Below are 19,832 nucleotides of genomic sequence, written 5' to 3'. Positions count from 1 at the left end.
AAGACATAGCATGGGGACAGGCTAGCTGGCCAGGTTCCTGCAGCCGACCTCTCCAGGAGGTGCTGTTTGGAGCCAGGAAGGCTGCAAGGAGCCTAGAGGCACTGGTCCCATCCAGTGAGCTGGGGAAACCTCAGCAAGGAGAGGTTTCCTCCTGCTCCCACCCACGCTGCCCTGCCTGAGGACGCTCGCTCTCACCCAGGCTACTCATGCTCCATTTCTGAATCTTTAGGTGCAAGGTTGTGCTCTCAATAACCAGACAGGCGGAAGCCTTAGAGGGATTGTGCCAACTTTTATTTTACTTCCTTTTTTGAAATGGGATTTGAGGAAGGGAAGGAGATGTGCAAGGGGGAGTTGATTGTTGCAAAAGGGATGCTTTGGATGTACACTGGCAAAGGTATTCCTGTCTGACTGGAAATGACTAAAGCAGTAAAGCAAGACAGGCAGAACACCGCCTCGGTGGACATGCTTGCTTTATGGGGTTTTTTGGTTTTAAGGTCTACTTCATGGGTTATTTCAGGTACAAAACAAAAAGGCATATTTTAATATATATGTCTACATATGTATTTGTATATATACATGATATATATATACATACACATATTTTATATCCGTCCAACTCCCAGTTCCTAAAGGTTTCAAGTCTGAAGGGCCATGCCTATAAATGCACTACAAAGAGATGCCAATCAACTGAAATGCTTTCTCACCATCTGCCAGATAAATTGGCGGGCAAGATGTCTTCCACCAAAATCTCACAGGCGTGCAGGGAGAAGGGGTCGGCCAAGCACTGAAGAGCAGCCCCACGTCGCCCCGTCCCTGTTTCCCATTACTGGCTGTCCCGGGAAAGGGAGGGTTTGGGGTCAGACTGAAACATGCTGAGCTTGGCTGCCCACGGGCCAGGCGCCCTGCCCGCTGGGGCTCCTGCTTCCCCATGGGGCTTCCAGTAGACTGTTTTGGTTTCCTTACCAAGAGGGAGGGTAAGGGGGTTGGTGGGCAGGCAGGGAAGGGGTTTGGGAGGGGAAAGACAGTCAAAATTCACCATACGATAGTTAGACAAATCATAGAGGTCCGTCTGCCCGCTTGCTGCGCACTCTCTCTCTCGCGCTCTCTTGCTCTCTCTTGCTTTCACTCTCACTCTCTGCAGGACGTACGCTGTTGTAGGGCTAAAGGTCTCCTTTTGTCAGGCTAAGGTCAAGTCCCCGGGTGGTGGCGGGCAGCCCTTCATACAGGCCTGTCCACGGCATATTGGCAAGGGCTCAGGTTGGAAGCAGCCGTCTGCACAGCCGGGTAGGTGAAGTTGGCGTGCTGCTTGGCCTTCAGCCTCAGGCTGGCCAGGCTGGAGTTGCACGTGTCCCTGTACATGTAGGGGCTGGCTGTGGAGGCATACGGACAGGCACTGGATGAGACAGCGGAGTTGAGGCTCGGGCTGTTCAGGTTGTTGATGTTTCCCAGGTTGTTGAGGCTGGAGGCCGGGACCCCAGTCACCGCGGAAGGGACCATGGAAGAAGGCATGGTCATCGAGGCGATGGAGCTGGGCGGGGAGAACATGGGCTGGGAGGAGAGGGGACTGACGTTCATGGAGTTGAAGAATGGGAAGCTCTTGGCCGAGAGCGGGCTGGTGGCGAGCCCCTTGGTGGCCCAGTTGTTGTAGGAGTAGCTGGAATACATGTCGTCGTAAGGCTGCATCAGTCCGTTGAACTGGGCTCCGAAGCTGTTCTTGCAGAGCTCGGCCTGCTGGTTCCTCTCCCGTTTCCTCCACTTGGCTCGGCGGTTTTTGAACCAGACCTGCAAGAGGGAGAGAAGGGAGGGGATGGAGTCACTCCGGGCTGTCCCCTGCAGGGGACCTTGCCCCAGCCTCTTTCTCCGGTGAGCCATGAGTGGGTGAAGGGCTGGGGCTGTTCCCAGGGAGCTGGGAGGCTGGGCACCAGGGAGGGGTGCTGTCCTACAGTCAGTAGTCCTACATCAGTCCTACACCAGTCCCACCCAGTCCTACATCGCTGTGTGGATGTTGATGCCAGACAGTGGTGCTGGTCCTACACAGGTAGCACATCCACAAACCACCTCTGGAAGTCTTCCTGGTCTCTAATGTAGCTTTGACTCATGGGCCCTGGATGCTGCAGTGAGTTTGTTTGGCATAAACTAGTGGAGGAGATCAAGGAGTGACTAAGGACGTGGCCCATACTTGGTTCTTGTTGGCTTTAAAGGGCAGGCCTGCATCTGTGTCAGGGCATGGGCTAACAGAGAGAGCCCCTGCTGCCCGCCTTCTGTGTGCTGCCTCACCCACCACACTGAACAAACAAATGCCCTTTGCATGGAGAAAAAGGAGGAAAACAGCTTCTGTGTTACCAAGTGTGCACAGCCTGGGAGCAGGGGTTGGGGTTGTGTGACTTGGGAGCAAAGCATTTGCAGGATGCAGCTGGAGAGCTGCTCAGCTGAGGAAATAACCTTTCTTGCTTTGCCTTCACCTCAGCATCAGCTGGGCGGGTGCTAGAAGTCTGTCTTCTAACAGGAAAATCTGTTAGTGTTGGAGGGACTCAAACAATATAACTTCCTGCAGCATGGAAGCTGCTGGAAGGCTATTCATGGTGCTGCTAACTCATATTTCTAGTAGCGGAGAGAAGACCTCGTTCCAGCTGGAGCCCTGCCACGCCATGCCTGTGACTGCACAGCGGTTTGGGAACCCCAAAGGGAGCCCTCCAGTGAGGCTGGGGATGACAGTACCACAAGGAAGGGGTTTGCTGGGTCAGGGAGCTGGCTGGTGGGGCAGAGCTTGGCCACTGGACTTCCCTGTGCTACTACTGTAAGCTTGTGCTGGGTGAGGAAGGCATGGCCAGCACGGGCTGTGTGTGAGGCTGGATGTACTGGATCTCAGGTGGAGACCATTGTGAGGTGCTCTCTAGAGGGGGAAGTGTTCTAGCATTCCTCATTCCTTCCTGGGTTCGGGGACAGCTTGGTGGCTTGCATCACAGGCGTTTTCCTGCCCCACAAGCTTGTGCGTGGGAGGGTGAGAGGGCTGCAGTCCTACCCGCACTCGTGCCTCCGTCAGGTTGGTCCAGACTGCGATCTCCTCCCTGGTGCTCATGTCCGGGTAGCGGTTCCTCTGGAAGGTGGCCTCCAGCTCCTGCAGCTGCTGGCTGGTGAAGTGAGTCCTCTGCCTCCGCTGCTTCTTCTTCAGCGAGCCGTCCTCAGGGTTGGAGTCGTCCGTCTGGTTTTGTTGGGACTTTTCAGTGTCTGTGAGGGAAACAGAGGAGAGTTAGTTTGGGGGCTTGGATGTGTTGGGGAGCCTCTGCTTGGGGTATTGGATGCATGCCCCTCTGCTGTGGTCACCAGCAGTTCCAGCAGCACCCACCAGAGGAGCAGTCCCACCTCCCTCCATCACCCTGCTGACCAAGTGTCTGCCTTGTACCGCACCCACGGCTCCCTTTATAAAAATCAAAAGGAAATTGTCATTTATGGCACAGCAAAAGATCAAATGGTGTTTTTGCAGAGAAGTGAGTGGGGAAAGGCAGATTGTTAGTGATGGCAAGTTGAGGCTCTTAAATTAACTAAGCCAAAGAAACACAAACTTTTATCCTTCCAGTGCTTTCTTGGTTAGGTGCGCATATTTTCATTCTAAAAAAGTAGGAAAGAGCCTCTCTTAGACCTTACCATGGATTATTTGAGCATCTCCCTGTCCTTCTCCTCATTCAGAGCTCCCTCTCTGAGAGGCTGTGTCTTTTGTTTCATCACCCCTTCGGTGAACATCCTGAAACTCTGGTGGCTGCACCAATATCTAACCACGGAGTGCTGCTCAGCCTGCTGCCAGTTGCTAAATCCAGACCTTAGCATGCCTGCCTGCTCTGAGCTCGGGCTGGAGGTGGGCAGCTCGGCCAAACCAGGTGCCTCCCTCCTCCCTCTGCCACAGCCCTCGCCCTGCGAGTAAAGATTTCTTCCTCTTCAGTAGAGGACATTGCAGCTGAGTCACTCAGTGAGTGGACAACAGTAAGAGGGGAGAGAAAATGCAGCTTTTTTTTTTTTTTTAAAAAAAAAAAAAAAAGAAAGGGGGGAATTCCCTGCCAGGAAACAAGACAAGTCACCATGGAGTAAAATTATTCCAGATAAAATGAATCACTGCTGATCTTCACCACCACCTTCTGCTGCTCTAGGAGCTTCTGATACGCTTCCAACTGAAAATCGGGATTTCAGCAGGAAGGGGAGGTGTTCTTTTCCAGTGTGAAATATTCCACAAAACCAAGTAGAAATGGTTGCAAACAATGGCCAAACTGTTGCATTCAGGAGAAGAATCTTGTTTTAAAAAGCCTGGCATCATTCCACTGAGTTTCAGATGAAACGGGTTTTTTGTTTGGTTGTGGTTTTTTAAGTGGAAGCTAGCTTAAAAGGCTTCAAAGCCCAGAAAAATATCCTAACATGGAAGCTGTCCTGGGCAGCCCATTAAGACACAAGGAAGCAGGGGACCCTGGAATACAGCTGGGTGAGGAGAGAAGGTTCTTCAAGGCCAATGGACATGCCCTTCAAAAAGTAAGACCCATGAAATCCAAATGGCAGAGAGGCCCTAAGAGAGACTGAAAGGCACCCAGACACACAGACGGTCAATTCTTAAACCCCTCCCTGCCATTCCCGGGAAAACCCTGCTTTCCCCAGCACCTGTCTTCCCCCAAGGGGAGCAATGCTGGGGTCCTGGGGAGCGTTTGCAGGGGAGGTGACCACCCTTCATGGAGGACAGCCTGAGCACGAGCCAGAAGAATTTTGTTTCTACGGATATATGATGCAAGGACTGCAGCAGTGCAGAGTTCCTGTATGCTCCCCACTATCCACCTCCTGTTCTGTGGCATGTTTAATGCTGCTGTTGGATATAAAGGAGACCGAGGTCATTGTAATGCAAGTAAAACTTAAGGTGGGACGGGCAGAAATTTTGTTAACTATGCTCATGGCAAGAGAGCATCCACACAGCATCTCCTCTGCTCCCGCAGTCTCTGCTAAGTGATTACAGAGACCTCACCTCCATACTGTTTCCAAAAAGAAGGAGAGGTGAGGAAAAAGCTGTTCCAGTGTTAACAAGGCCAGGTGCCCACCCTAGGACTCATCAAGTAGCTTGCTTGTAGTCTGCAGAGGTGGCACACCCTGCCTCAGCAGTGAGGGCTGGAAACCATCACAAGCTGCTGGCTTTTGGTTGAAAGGAATGGTAGTGCAAACTTCTTAGCCAGACCTCTGAAACCTTCAATATTAATAACTTTACCACTTCTTTATGTACCAACAGATGGCAGAGAAACTAATGCAAGGAGAGCGAGCTGGCTGTGTAGAGCAGCCCTGAGACTGCTGGAGAAAGCTCTGCCACATGTTGGTTCCCACCAGCAGGGCACAAGCTGGTTGTGCTGGGCAGGAAGGCACCATCTCCTGCTCCCAGAGCCAGCATAAGGCACTGTTTCCAGACAGGCTGGACCAGCAAGAGAACTTTCAAAGTGCACTCTTGAAATGGAAGAAGCCATAAGACCTGAAAACAGGACCTGTAGGAGCTCTCCTTGCTGCCACGAGCACCCTCATGCAGGGATCCCAACAGAACTGTTGGAAGCATGTTCTTGATTATTTATTTATTTTTTCAGTAGTGGTTATTGCCAAGGGGATAAATCTGATTTCTCTAGCTGAGTGCTCTGAGCCAGTGTTGGAAGAGGGAGATTCCTGCATCACCCATCTCTAAAACAGATTAAAAAGGGAGTGATGGCAGCACATCTGAGCTAGTTATTAGGAATGGCTCAGTACAGATGAAGGGACAACATTTGGTTTGTTTGCTCATCTGCTAAGTCTGGGTTAATTAAGAGCCTGATGCATACAGGGGATATGTTCCCACAGGAGCCCCTGACACGTGGATTTCAAAAGGGGCTGCTGCCAAACAGGAGGCTGTGCCCAAACCGGGAGTTCCTGCTGACAGCTGCCGTTCTTCACGCAGGAAGAAATTACAGCAAAAGGGTATGACAACGGAGCAAAACCCACTGGCTAATGGGCTGCATCTTGGTGGAAGAGCTAACCAAGTATTTTGCTTTGGTATTCACCTCCTGCATGCCCTCTGGGGTAGGACTTTCCCTAAATCTTGTGAAGTCGAAGCGGATGTGGGAATCCTGTCTCTGAGTCTGGAAAAACCTGCAGCCGTACCTTCCTCTTAGTGTCCTCTCTGTTTCCACACCTGCTGCCTTTGGCTCTTCCTGAACGTTGCTTACAGGGAACATCGTCTTCATTTCTGCTTCTTCTCCAGACAGGGGAATGTGCTCTCTGTAAAGGCACTGTGGTGGGGACCAGAAGTGTGGCAGTCTGGGGGAACCCAGGAAAAGGAAGAGCCCCTTGGGCTGCCCTGAATCCACACTGAGGAGCTGGCTGTAGAAAATATCCTCCTCTCCCTTGCTCTCCTCCTGCCTGATGAGAGCTAACAGAAGGGGGTGTTGCAAACGCTCAGCACCATTGGAGGGTGCTGAGAATCTCAGAAAGCCCAGACAGAGGAGGTTTCTGCTCTGTTCCCTACCATCTCTTGCTCTGCAGATGGAGCAAAGGAAAAGTGGGGCTGTGTTTTTTGGGGGGAAGGCAGGAATCTCCAGAAGTGACGTACCATGGTGCTGTGCCATGCCCTTCCCTGCCTGTGCTGGGGACACGTGCCTGGTGCAGCTGCCATCAGCCTCCCTGGTGTGAGAGCAGGAGCTGGCAGTCCCCGTGCGCAGGTAACGCTGGCACACGGCCGCCTCACAGAGTGACTTTATTTCTAGACTATGTAAGACAGCGGGGTGTGACGTCGCCAGGCACCAAGCATTTATTATCGCCCTAAAATAGGCTGTGGGATGCATCCCATGCACGTTCACCCACTCAATGAAACTCCTGCAGTCATAGCTGGAATTAGCTGCTCACGCCTAATGGAAAAAAAGAGAAGTCCGCTCCTAAATTGGCAGTTCTGTGCAGGGACTGGGGGGCTCCATCGGGAAGGCCACTTGGATGGAGACGCACGCCATGCATCCCCAGCAGCTGACGAGGAGCCGCTGAGCTTGGGGATGTGCCCAACTAAGGTACGCGTGCAGCGAGGAATTCGACGGGTGGATTCTCTGACCATAGCTACGATGCTCCCCCTGTGATGCTTGCTCCAGGGAATTTTAATCTGCATCATTATGCTGATTAGCTTCTGCACGCGGGTGAGCCTGGAGGCTTTACACAGGGAGCAGCAGGCTGTCCCCAGCCCTCGCCTCCCCTTGCGCAGGTGCTCTTAGGGGGAGCTTTGCATCATCTCTTCCTTTGAACCCAGGAAGTTGAGCCCAAGGCCAACCTAACCCACAGCAAGGAAAGCTTCAACCCGAGCACTCGGGCAGCTCCCCCTGCACAGGCAATGCTCGCCCCATGCCTCCCCCTGCTCGCTTTCTGCCCACCAGGTCCCACTCCCCCACTAGGGAGGATCGCGGGGCCTCGCACTCACCGCTGTGGTCCTGCCCCTTGCAGCTGTGCTCGTGCTGGGGGGTGCCGGAGTCCGAGAGTGACAGGGCTGGGCTGCGAGCCTCCGCGTCCGCCAGCAGGTTGAAATCCATGGGGCAGGAATGGGCAGCAGAGGAGGAGGAATCTGAAAAAGCAGGCACGGGGTGGTTAGGGAGACGGACCTGTGTTCCTGACCTCTCCCCACCCGCTCGGGGAGGGACCTTCCAACCCTTGAGGAGAGGCCTAGGGAGAGCAAGGGATCCTTGTGTGATCCTCGGACCCCCTCCGAGTTTCCTGGCTGGAAAATGGAGATGCCAGGCTTTCTGCTGAGCTCCCCTATAAATCAAAGATCATCTAGCGGCACTTCTATTTGCAGCCTTCAGAGAAAGAGCCTCCAATTTATAGGTGACATTCAGACTGAAATAGCAACGCCGGAGCATGCTGTGTAACGGAGATCTGAGGAAGTGGTTCTGGGCCAGCCAAGGGCTGTTAGCACCTTCCCCAGACATCCCGCCTCTCCCCAGCCTCCTGCTGCAGCTTCCCTGTGCTCTCCTTCACTTCCCAGCAAGCTGGCCGGGCACAAGCAATGCTTGGAGACCGTGAACGTGGACAAACACATGTGCACACCCAGCAGAAAGCAGCCCCTGCGTGTGGCACTAGGATGAAGGCACATTGGCCTGCACGGAGGCTGCCACGAGCTGGGTCAGTGCAAGTGGACTCCTGTTGGTTACAAGAGGACCTCTGGAGCCTGAATTAACACGGGAATCGCATTACACGCCCTTGGGTGCTGGGGGGATGAGTAAGCCTGGCTGCAGCAGCAGCTCGCTTCCAGCTTTGGGTCATCTTGACCAAAGGCTCCCCAGCTCCTCTTCTGCGGCTGTGGGCCACCTCCCTCACTGAAAGCATCCCAGCTGGGGAGCTGCTCCCCACAGTGTGGCCAAGACCAGGACTCCCCAACCTTCCTTTTCCATGCTTTTCTGTCCCAGGGTCAATTATTCCAGTCCCACTCCTCTGGGCCTCCATGCCCTCCACCTGTGACTAGGTTGCCTGGAAGGGTTTGGTTGAGAGCTGCTCTATCCAGAACTCTGTTGGAGTCTCACGAAGAGGCAGGAGTGAAGCAGTAGGTGCTACCAGCCCAGCCACGTCACCTCAGCAAGGTGAGCAGGCCCCATGTTAGGCCCTAAGTCCAAGTTTCATCTCACAATGCTGCCGCACACAGTATGATGTGTGGTTGCCAGTGCGCACTGGTTTAATGGTTTCTGAAGGCTTCAAGGAGAGCGGCTGGGCCCAGCAGTTTCTAAAGCTCCTGTGACCCCAGCCAGGCAGCCTGTCACTCAGTGGCGGTAAACACGTGCCAGGACCAGGGACCTCCAGGTACAGGGCTGTGGGACCAGGTGTTTGGGATTTCCGAGCTACAGGTTGTGGTCAGTTGGGAAGGTTGGTGGAGGATTGCACGACCCCTCTAATCCACGCGTGTTGGGGCAGGGCTGACTGGAGGCAGCATTTCATCTGGTCTGCGCTAGCCTTTAAACATGTAAACAAGAGATTAATAACATAGCTTTTGCACCTCCTTTGGAGGTGGATGACAGTGACTAAGAATGTATTTTCAGAGCTGTCAAAAGCCTCCTGTCAATTTGAGCAGGGCTGCTGCTGGGGCCCTTGGCAAAGGCAGCCCCTGTACCTGCAGAATGCCTCCAAGGCCACTGCAAGAGAAGCCATTCCTAGCGCCTGTCCTGCTGGTTTCTGCAGCAGGCCATGGTCACGACTCCCCCAGAAGTTCTCCTCCCTGATGCCCCTCCATCCCCAGCCCCTGCTGAACCTCAGTGCTGGCCCCAGCCCCGTTCTGAGAGCAGCATCCCTTGCTGGTTTCCCAGACCTTTGCCTCCTCTGGGCTTTTTGTCTCCTGTCGGACAGAAGTGGCTCCGTGTTTGCCGTGGGACTGGTTTCCATTTCCCCCCCATGGCTGTCTGACCTTTGGTGTCTGCAGGCCGCATGAGCTCCCGGCGGCAGCGGGGCACAGCCCTGTTGCTTTCTGCCATGTGTACGCACACAACAGTGTGACGGGGGCTGTGTTTTCTTTAATACCTTTGCATGGAGTAAGGAGAGTCCATCTGCTGCTGATATTGCCATGGCTTTTAGCATGGCTCTTGGAATTATGCAGAAACGCGCAGTGAATTAATTCGCTGGATTAAGTCTTGATTAAGATGTGTGTCACTTTGCTGTCTCAGAATTTATTAAGAGCCCTTCTTGAGGCGGTGGCAGATGGAATTTCTGCCCAATGTTTGTAGATGATAATTTCCCCTCTTCTACAGCCATTTGCATATGATTGCATCTGTCAAGCACAATTTCCTCTCTTCGAGGGCTTGACTCCACACTGGACCAGATTTAAGGAGGAATTCAGACTCCTGCCTCATTGTAACTGCAGGACAGCATCCTCCTGTGCATGGTCCTGTTTGCCTCAAGACTCTTGCTCGTCTTGCATCGGTTTCATCTGTGCAAACTGGGGTGGAGATGCAGAAACTGCGAGGGGAGCAGTTTTACAGCCGCCTTTATAAGTGTAAATGACAACATAAGGCATAAGGCTTGGGGGAAGCCAGCCCCAGTATTTAGGACTCACATCCCATCCCGCACTGCACCCATGCAGTGGCTGTGCTTGATATGAGCTGCTGGGCACTGTAGTCTGCTTGGCCTGCCTCAGGGATGTGCCAGGGATCTGGACTGAAACTGGTTGTAAAGCGTGGCCCATGTTCAAGTTGAAACCAGGACTTCTGACTCAGGAGCAAGTTTGATTTTTTCAACCAAATATAACACTATGAGGATTTCAGAGAGGAAATTGTGTGTGTGTGTGTGTGATTATGTACCTACTACAAGTGCCCTATGCAGTGGCATCAAGCAAGGCCCTTTTAGCTTGCCATGGGCAGAACAAACAAAAGCAAGAGGAGACCTGCTCCGCACAGCCATGGAGGGCTGCAGGGGAGGTCTGAGCTGGGGTGAACGTCCGAACTCCGCACTGGTGTACGTAGCTGGGGACACCCCCTGCTGCCGACACAAAGGGCTGTAGGTATTACTCTAGATTATACAGCCCTTTTGGATTTAATTAAAGGAGCTTTCCTCCACACTGGCTAGATCTCGCTGTAGGCAGAGACATTAAGAGAGTCGATGATAAACCTTTGTGGCATTCCTACCAAGTCGTTTGTTCTCAGGGAGTTACTGGAATTGGCACCTCAGAAGTGTCTTTAGATAGCATCAGATTTATTGTTGCCATCTGAGCCTTCATCTCATTTTCTCTTAATGTAAAAGGACCATTTCTTTAGGGGCAGCTTCTGTATTTGTAACGTGGAGCCAGACTCGCTCCGTTTTCAGTTTTGTAAAATCACCCCTGGCCCCCAGCCTGCTCTGGCGCGTGTAGCTCCTTCCATCTACATACTTCACTGTGCCCGTGATAAAAGGTTCCCAAATCTGTAACAAACAGGTCTTTTCTTCAGGCCACCACCCATGCACATCCCTTCTGCTGGCAGGGAGCAGCAACTGCTGCTGCCTGGGTGCTGTGAAAGGCAGTGGGCATGAGGTGCAGCATCTCCAGCCACCCAGGGGGGACACCTCGCTTACCCAAAGAGAGCAAGCGAGGGTCCCCATGACCTTCCTCCTGGATCTCGGTAACATGCTGCTCCATCGCCTGGGAGCAGAGATTCCTCTGCTTGTTTTTTTTGGAGGGGTGGGAAGGAAACATAAAGGCTGACTGCAAGCCAAGCAGGGCTAATTATAGCAGTGGCTTTGGTGCTGTGGGTGCTGCCCACGGCGAGCTACCCCGAGACTGACAAGCGCGCCTTGCCGAGCTCCCTGCGCTGCCACCAGGGAGTGGGCCACAAGCGTGTGCCCGCTGAGCTGAGGCACCAGCAGGTTTGTCTGGGGGGAGAGGCTGTCCGTCCGGTCGTTTAATGCTGTTTGCCTTCCCCAAGAGGATATGCAGGGAGCTGGCATTTGGGATCCCGAGGGCTGCCCGTATCCCCTTCTGCCCCTCGAGTTTATCTAACCACGTATACAGGAAGAGGATCTGTCCACATGTACTTTGGTCCTCATGGGGGTTGAGCTAAGGTGGAGCTGCCCCTGCCTCTGTCCCATATCAGAGGGGAACAGGGCTGGGGCTGCCCTGTCCCATCCTGCAAGAGATTTTTGCTGTCCCAATCCATGTGTTTGTGCAGGACGGTGTCACGCGAGTGTCCACGGGCTGGGGTCTCCAGTGGCACAGCATGCGTGGCACACGAATTGCACACCAAGCTAAGGGCTGACACGCGTGCTGCCTGTGGGGGCTCCTTCCCTGCAGCAAGAGAGCAAGAAGGGTGGGATATGAGACAATAATCTTCTCTTCCTCAAGACTACAGAAATACAGCCACAGGGAGACCAGGGTCATCCGCTGCTAAACCTCTCGGCGTAACTTTAAGTCTCTAATCTTAATGGAATTGCAGCAGGAACCAAGCGAGACCATTAATCACTGGAAGATAAACAGCAGCAGCAAACCGGTTACCCAGAGCGCAGCCCCGTTGCAGGCAGGAGAGCTGCCTGCCTGCCTCCAAAACCCCGGGGCTGCGTGCAGCCCCCGGCTGGCCGAGCGGCGCTTCCAGGCGTGCACTCACCAGAGGATCACGAACCACCAGCGAGGGCTGAGTCACAGTTTATTATAAACTTTATTTCTCGATTTAGTCCTTGCAGTGCGTTGCTAACCCCTGAGCTCTGGCACGGGGTGTCTTTGTAGCAGTGTGTGCAGCTTTAAAGCCTGGAACATTTTTTTCTGCTCTCCCATCGGTAGGAATTGCCAAAGCTCCCCGGGGTGCTTGGTATCTGATTGCTGTTGGAGCAAGCTGTTTTGAGCTGCAAGAGCATCGCAGGCAGCGTGGTGCCACGCTGCAGGGCTTCCCGCTTGGGCTGGCTGCAAGGGGCAGCCTCTCTGTTTCTATCTGCTCTCTTCATTATCGGAGAAGCTCCTGATAATGTGGGCTAGGGTGGGGAGAGGATGGGGAGATAAGCACTGTCGCTGACTTGGCTTGTGATGTAGGTAAAATCACTTGGCTGCTCTGAGACTCCATTCCTCATCTCAGAAATGATGTTAATGAGCCTCTTTGAGCTGTGAGAGGCAATGAAGCAAAATTCCTTTAAGTGCTTCCAGATCCTCAGATAAGAGGTGGCAGGGAAATGCACAGCCTCGCTGGACCCTGCCGAACGCATTCTCCAGGGGCTGGGGGCAGCCCACAAGGTGCGAGCGAGCCGCTGGCTTCCCGGGCCTCCATGCAAGCCTCTGGCTGTGGAGGAGGGTGACGGCCAACATGCCTGCTCTGGGCAGGCATTAAAGCATTGGTATCATGCAGGATTATCACAGTGGATATGTCCCAAGGATTGACAGGTCTGTACCTATGTCCGCAGGGAAAAAAGTCTGTATCACGGCCCTGCCGCAGGGAAGAGCTGTGGCATACTGTGACCCACGCGTTGCGGATCGCCCTCCCCAACACTTTCACCCAGAGGGGTTCCTCTGCAGCCCCCAGACTGTGGCAGCCCCCGCTGAGCTCAGCTGCAGGGGGCAGAGAGATCTGTGGAGCCAGGGGAGCGCTCCTTCACTCGGCTTGTGCCAAAGCAAGCTTGGGACCCCACCGGAGCTGCCGTTAGCCTACCTGGATAGCTTCTGAAATGGTGCCCGAAGCTTGGACATGAAGAGCTAATCATAATACAGAAGGGAAGCCCCGCCACACTTTCTGCAAAGTTGTTTTTTGTTGTGTTTTTTTTTTTTTTTCCTAAATGAAATGTTCATGCTGTGTTCATCCTTGTAGGAATTGCAGCGTGGGTCTAGCTGTGTCCAGCTGCCTTCCCTGTGTGCCTTGCACGCTGTGCCTCGCCGGGGCGTGCAGCACCTTGGCTCCATCAGCCGGGGCTGCGATTTTCTTTCTGACAGACTATGCAGCTACATTAATAAAGCTGCACTTTGTTATGGCTTATTTTGTTTGTTAGGCATCTGGAACAAAATAAATCAGCAAAGGCTTAGTTTTGCCAGAACGAATCGCAGTTGCACAAAGTTGCTGGCAGTGTCAGGCCCTGTAGCACAGGAGTGCTGGGAGCTAAGTGTGCTTTGCGGGCGCAGGGAAGTCCTTCAGAGAAACTAATCGCTTCGGCTGGGGAGAAAAGAGGCTGATTTGGGGGACAAATTCTGCCTGAGAGCATCTCACGACCGAAATAAAGCAGAGAGAGGGGGCTCAGCTCTGCCGATCCCTGTGCGCCCTGGCAGGCTGCGCTCGCAGCACATCTGCCTGCATCTGTACGGCAGCAAGCAACGCAGCTGCGGCGGCTGAGGGACTCCTGTTTCCCCCTGCACGCACAAAGCACTCATGTTTGCACGTCCAGAAGCTGAGCAGAAGCGGAGATGGGGGCGAGACAGTGGTGGAGCAGCGTCGCTGGCGGAAGCACGCGCCAGGATCTGCTGCTTGCGCAAAGGGCAGCGGGTCTGGCATGGGTGCGCCGGTACGCCGTGCTGCGTTTGTTTGGGTGGCTGTATGAGTTTGAGCGATTATTCCAGCAGTAAAAGGGAACTGGCCCAATGCCCGTGGCGGATGCGTTCACGGCAGAGCTTCGGCATCCTTTTGGTATCTCTGTGGCTGCAAAGTTGACCCGTTTGAGGGAGGCTGGGGCTGAGAGGCGGTGCTGGAGCTATGCGGCTCCAGCTGCCATCGGGAGCTTTGTATGCAGATGGAGGGCAGCAGATGACTCAGATGCTACCAGGGATGTAAATGATTCTCACAATTAGTAAACAAGCTCAAGAAAGCCCCTAATCAGGCGGGTGATGCATAGGGCTGAAGGTCGGGAAGGCTCCGCCGTGCAGCCGGCACGTCACACCCTTTATGCGTCTCCGACCTTGGCGCGCTGCGAAGCCGCCCGCGTTCACCGTCAGTCAGCGTTTCTGCAATAAATCCTCGCCGCAGAAGTTTGACTCGGTCATAAACATTTGCTCCGTGACAAAACTTGGCAAAAATGGTGGCTGGAAAGAATCATTTTTTGGGGGGAAGTGCCGCCGGGTTGCTGTTTTAAAACCCGGCAGGGCTGTGAAGGGGAGAGGAGTTTGGCTGGGGGTGCCGCGGTGGCCGAGGGGCAGCGCTGCTGGGGACGCCAACCGGAGCCCCGATGTGGCCAGCTGGCTGCCAGGGCTGCGTCATCCCAACATGCAGAGCCGGCGGAGCCGATGTCTGGGCTGTAAGGTTTCCCTGATAATTATTTTTTTCTCCTAAGCAATTTATATTTAATATATTTTTTTTTAAGTGCTCTGGCAGGAACGCCCTTGCAGGATGCGGGCTGCCATGAATAAAGCAAGCAATGAGCTCAGACCGCAGCATCCCGAGCAGGAGAGGAGAGGACGTGCGGCAGCTGCCAGCACCCCTTTGGGGGGGGTCGCTGGGGCAGATGCTGGAGCTCGCCACACACACACACACACACACACCACCTTTATGGACCTTGCAACATGCCCCGAAGGTCAGCCTGTTTACCCAGACATTGTGCAGAGGGGGATGAGGGGGGGGATCGGCCCTCCCCACTGCAAACACGGCTGGATCCAGCCCTGCACCCTTGTGCAAGTGGCCCACGCTTGCAGGATTGGGCCCAGGGTGCCGAGGGAACCTCTCGCCCCGCAGCAAACCGTGCCATAAATCTTGGGGCACGAAGACGTGGGAAGCAGCGGAACCCGGCTTTGAACGTCAGGGTCCTGAAATGCACTGCACTGCTTAAGTGCAAAGTCTGGGCTTTTTTAATTTATTTTTTTTTAATCCTTAGTTTTTTCCATCTGTTCCACGCTGCATCCCATACAGAGCCCTGGGAGGTAGGCATTTTGGGTGGGTAATGAAGAAAGCTGCAGATCCATAATTACTCATTCAGCCTGGCCCTCGGGCAATCCCATCAAAGTGGTTCAGAGAAAAAAGGGCCGGGGCAGAGGGAAGCGAGTGCTCTGGAAGCAGCTCGGGTCGCAGCCCCTCAGCCCGACCGCTGCGGGGACACGGAGAGACGCCTCGGCAGCCCCAGCCCCAAACCCGGCCGGGGACAGCCCAGCACCGGCCGCGGTGTGCCAAGCACCCCGGCAGCCCCTCTCCCCCAGCTGCAGACAAGCTCCCGCACTGGCTTCTCTGCACCCGTATTAAAATTGTGCTGAAAACCCCTTCTGAGCAGGACGTACAAGTACGCACCGCTCAACGCTTCGCCCGTGAAATTTCTCCCTGGTTAAGTACAGCTCCGCACACCGCGTGACTTTTATGGCTCAACATATATCTCTTACATCCAAGATTTTTATTTATCTATTTTTTAAAATCATCACCATCCATCCAACTCTCTAAACAATTTTCCTCTTTTTTTTGGGTGGAAAAAATCCATGAATTTACTTTAAAAAAATAGCCCTGCAATAAATGCGCATCTCAAAAAAAAAAAAAAAAGCTTGTAGAACTGGAAGTTTTGGATATTGTGGCACCAAAAATAAAACTGATGGAACAAAAAGGGAATTTCATGTGGTTTTCATTGTCAAGTCTAAGCTCAGAAACAAACAGGAAATAAAAATGGCTAAAACAAAAGAGATTTCTTTTAAAGTATGTTCAAATCTAAGTGGGGAGCTGGTTTATTTGGGAGGCATTCTCTGTTTATTTGTTTTTCAGAAAGACGAGTAAATAAAAATGTCCACACGCAGACAGGTCAACTTGATTCATGGTTAAGCTCTCATGCTTCTCTCTGGTCAGTTATTATAAGCACTTCTTAAAAATTAGCCTTGCAGAAACGGCACCCTGAGGAGGGGTAGGAAGGGAGACGAGGCTGGGGCTGCTGCTGCTGGAAGGGAGCTGGGAGGCAGGACGGAGGGGGGGAAGGAAGGCCAGAGTCACCGCGCACTCGCCGACGATGCCTTTCGGTTCATCTGTGCGCTCTTTGCATTTCTGCAGGCAGCTCTGCTGGGGCTGAGCCTCCCAGCCCACGCCATCCCCCCGAAGCCCCGCTAGCAGCAAAGAAAGGCGTTTATTTAATAAAAGTGGTCTGTGGGACCAGGGCTGGGAGAAACAGCCAAGCATGTGCCGCATCCCAGAGACACAAATGTTTCTCGGGCTCTCAGGTTTTGGGGCGGTGGAAGTTGTTTGCCGGGGAAATCGGGGTCTGCGGACAGGTGTCTCATTCACGGGAGCTCTGACGGTAATTTAGGAGTTTAATTGTACAAATGCAGGACCCCAGGTCTGCTTCAGCTGAGATCACGAGTAGCTACAGAACCGTCAATGCATTCCTGAATGCTTCGAATCGTTGAAAAATCAGATGTGCGAAATTAATAGCAGCTTCTGCACTTCTAGCTCTGGTTTCCCTACTCTTGTGCGTGGAGAAAAAGGGGGTAAATGTTTACTTTCTGGCGGAGCCGTGCTTTGGGAGACAGAGAGCATCGCATCAAGGGTCAGGGGACAGAGGCAGCATTTCTGGCTCTGTGCTGGGCTGCTTCCCCTCTGCGAGATGGGTAACGTTCCCTCCTGCTAAATCATTCAGCAACCCGCCTACGGGAAGGCTCATGAGGAGAGATCAGAAGGTGCAGTTTGTCAAAAAGGGGCACTCCGAGCTTGAACTTGTTCCCATCAAATCAGCAGGAAATTTCCTGTTCAGCATGTGGGGGACCAGCCTCTTCCCAGATCTGCTGGGCAATACCCTGAAACTGGTGGGGACAGCAGAGGAGGGGGCTTCCCTCCCCAGCTCCGTATCTCTATTTAAAGCCTAATAATAATGGAAATGCTTCTCAGCCTCCGTCCAGCTAGATCTCCTGGTTCCTTCCCCAGAAGGACTCAGGATTTAGTTGTTGCCCATGCTGAAAACCAGCAGGGCTGTCTCCAGCAACCCCACAGCAGTACCAGTCCTGGGCCGGGGCACGGGAGGGCTGAGCAAAGCCCTGCCGGCAGAAGCGACCCGCTCTGCGCTCCGTCCCGCTGCGCCTCCAGCAGCAGCCTGCGGGCTGCCTTAAATGCCCCACGGAAGCCAAGAGCTAATAACCAGCTTCATTCAATTCCCAGTCACATTATTATCCAATCTGCCAGAGGCATTAATATTCAGAGGTGAGCCAGGCGGGAGGGCAGGGGTGCGGGCGCGGGGAGCGGCACACAAAGGGGAGGCGCAGCGAGGCTGGCCTCGCAAATCCTCTTTCTCTGGCCGCCTGAAGCCCCCAGCCCCGATTCAGCCCCGTGCTGACCAGAGAGGGTTTTTCCCCCAGCCTCGAGGCTAACTGTGATGCTGGTCAGTGGAGGCAGAGGGCAAGCTGGGGGTAGCCCAGCGCTGTGCCCCCTGCGCCCCGGCCAAAAGCCAGGTCCCAGGTCTGGCTCAGCTCGATGTCCTCGGACCCCAGCATCCCGTGACAAGTGGGGACCACCTCCCTGCAGCCAGGCCCTGAGCAAATAGCAAGGTCCCATGTTCAAATGGCCGGATAACCACCGAGCCCACGCAGAGATGCCGCAGACTCCTGCCCCCGACCCCACAGCCTCATCCCGCTGCCTTCCCGAAGCGGGGCGCATGGTGTGAGGCCACCAGTGATCCCCACGGGGGACTTCGTTCCCAGCCCAGGACCTCCCCTGTCCCCAGAGCCAGGGCACATGTGCCAGGTCACGAGACAGAACTCATGTCCCCAGCTCATCTCATCTTCCTTTTGGAGCTGTCTCCTAGATCGGGTTTCTGGCTTTTTCTTTTTGGCAGTCTCCAAAGTCAGCCTCACCTCTCAATCTCAAGGTTTTGGGTAGCATCTGATGATAGAAAAGATGCCGCTCTTTTTGCCGACTCCCCACAGGGTACACAAACCAATACTTGGCAATTCAAAGTTTTCAGCCCTGTTAATTGCCTGAACTAAGCCCTTTTAGAAATGCAACAGATATCACACTTTTAAACCAGTGCCTTGTACAGGAGAGCCCAGTTACTGGGACATAGGTGGGTTTCATGGGGAGAGCCCAGCCTGCAGGTCTTGTGCAATCCCGGTAACATCAGGAAAAACACCGCCCTTGCCCAGAGCCCCCTCCGGGTCGCCAGGGACAGCCATCTCCTGCGAGGGCTCCCGGTAGGGAGTACCGGGCATGCTGCGGCCATTTGCTAACGAAAACCAAACCCTGCCCCGTTTCTGCAAACATTTGTGGAGCCTGAGAGCAGCTCCCGTGCCCTGCTGGTCCCTCTGGAGCCAGCAGGAAGCTCTTTGTCCCTCACAGCAAGGCACGACCGAAGCCTGTGCAAACACCCATCCCTCTGGCTCACCGGCACGCCACGGGAGCGGGGGGCTCACGGAGACCCTGGTCCCATCGCCAAAAACGCCGTCCTTTTCCTTCCTTTGGAAGCTGGGACAGGAACGCTGGGGACGCTCCCGAGAGCTCCCATCCAAAACTGTTGCTTTCAGCGTCTCTCCAACTCGCGGAGGGCACGAAGCCACCCCACACGGACGCCCCACAGGGCACAGAGCGGGCTGGGACCCCCCGAAGCCCTGCTGGGGAACACCAAGGTGGGAGCATCCCCGGGGCGCTGCGGCCGGGGGCTCGCTCCCGCACCCCCCGCAGCCTCCCCCGCAGAGCCGAGCCGGCTGGGAGCGGTGTGCGGAGCCCGGGGGGGGGGGGGGGGGGGCTGCCCATCCCGCTCAGCTGTCCGGCGGCGGCGGGGGCTCCGGGCGAGGGGCCGACAGGTGTGCCCCCCTCGGCGGCACCGGGCCGGGGCCCCGCCGCCCCCCCGAGCCGGCTCCAGCAGCTGCAGCGCAGCCCCCGGGGCTCTCCCCCCGCCCCGGGCTCCCCGCCGCCCGCAGCCACCGGCACCCCCGCCGCGAGGAAGAGGGCTTCGGGGCGCCGCGCTGCTGCCTGCCCCCGGGCCGGGCTCGCCGCCGGAGCCCGACAGCCGGCTCCGCCCGGAGCCTCCCCCCGGGGGCCGGCCGGGGCTGACGCTCCCGGTCGGGGCCCCGGCGACGGCGGCCCCCGGGAGCCCCCAGCAGCCCAGCGGGTTCGCCCCGTCGGCGGGGGCCGGGCTCGCCCTCTCCCCGGAGCTGCAGGGAGGTCGGCCGCGCTGTAAACAGGCGGCAGCCCGTTACATAAATATCATTTATCCAGCTGTCCAGAAGCCGTCGGGCTGCCTTCCTTTTCCCAGGCGATGTCTCCCCGCCTCTGCTCCCCGCTCCCCCGGACCCTGCAGACAGCCGATCCGGCAGCCCGTTATTTACAGCGAGCCCCGGCTAATTTAAACAGCCCCTGCCCCGCTCGCCCGAGTGGAAAATGCCTAAGTTTAGCAACCGCCAGGCGCTCCGGGAGGGGCCCGCGGCGGCCCCGAGGGGGCGGCCGGGGCTGCGGCGCTCCGGCGGCGGGCGGCCCGGGGAGCAGCCGGGGAGCGCACGGGCCCCGGGGCCGCTG

General features: G+C 55.2%; 1 protein-coding gene across 1 annotated transcript; it reads right to left on the bottom strand.

Moving 5' to 3' along the window:
- Positions 1-1,218: 1,218 nt before the first annotated feature.
- Positions 1,219-18,754, bottom strand: PITX3 (paired like homeodomain 3). The gene is made up of 4 exons (XM_035540686.1): positions 18,703-18,754; positions 7,442-7,582; positions 3,023-3,228; positions 1,219-1,782 (listed from the first exon to the last, which is right to left on the bottom strand). The coding sequence occupies exons 2-4, from the start codon at positions 7,548-7,550 to the stop codon at positions 1,219-1,221; spliced, it is 879 nt and encodes a 292-aa protein (XP_035396579.1). The 5' UTR covers positions 7,551-7,582; positions 18,703-18,754.
- Positions 18,755-19,832: the final 1,078 nt, after the last annotated feature.

This window comes from Cygnus atratus, chromosome 7 (genome assembly GCF_013377495.2).
Source record: "Cygnus atratus isolate AKBS03 ecotype Queensland, Australia chromosome 7, CAtr_DNAZoo_HiC_assembly, whole genome shotgun sequence".
Classification (NCBI taxonomy): Eukaryota; Metazoa; Chordata; class Aves; order Anseriformes; family Anatidae; genus Cygnus; species Cygnus atratus.
The sequence above is the reverse complement of the archived record's forward strand: the minus strand, read 5'-3'. Positions and strand labels throughout refer to the sequence as shown.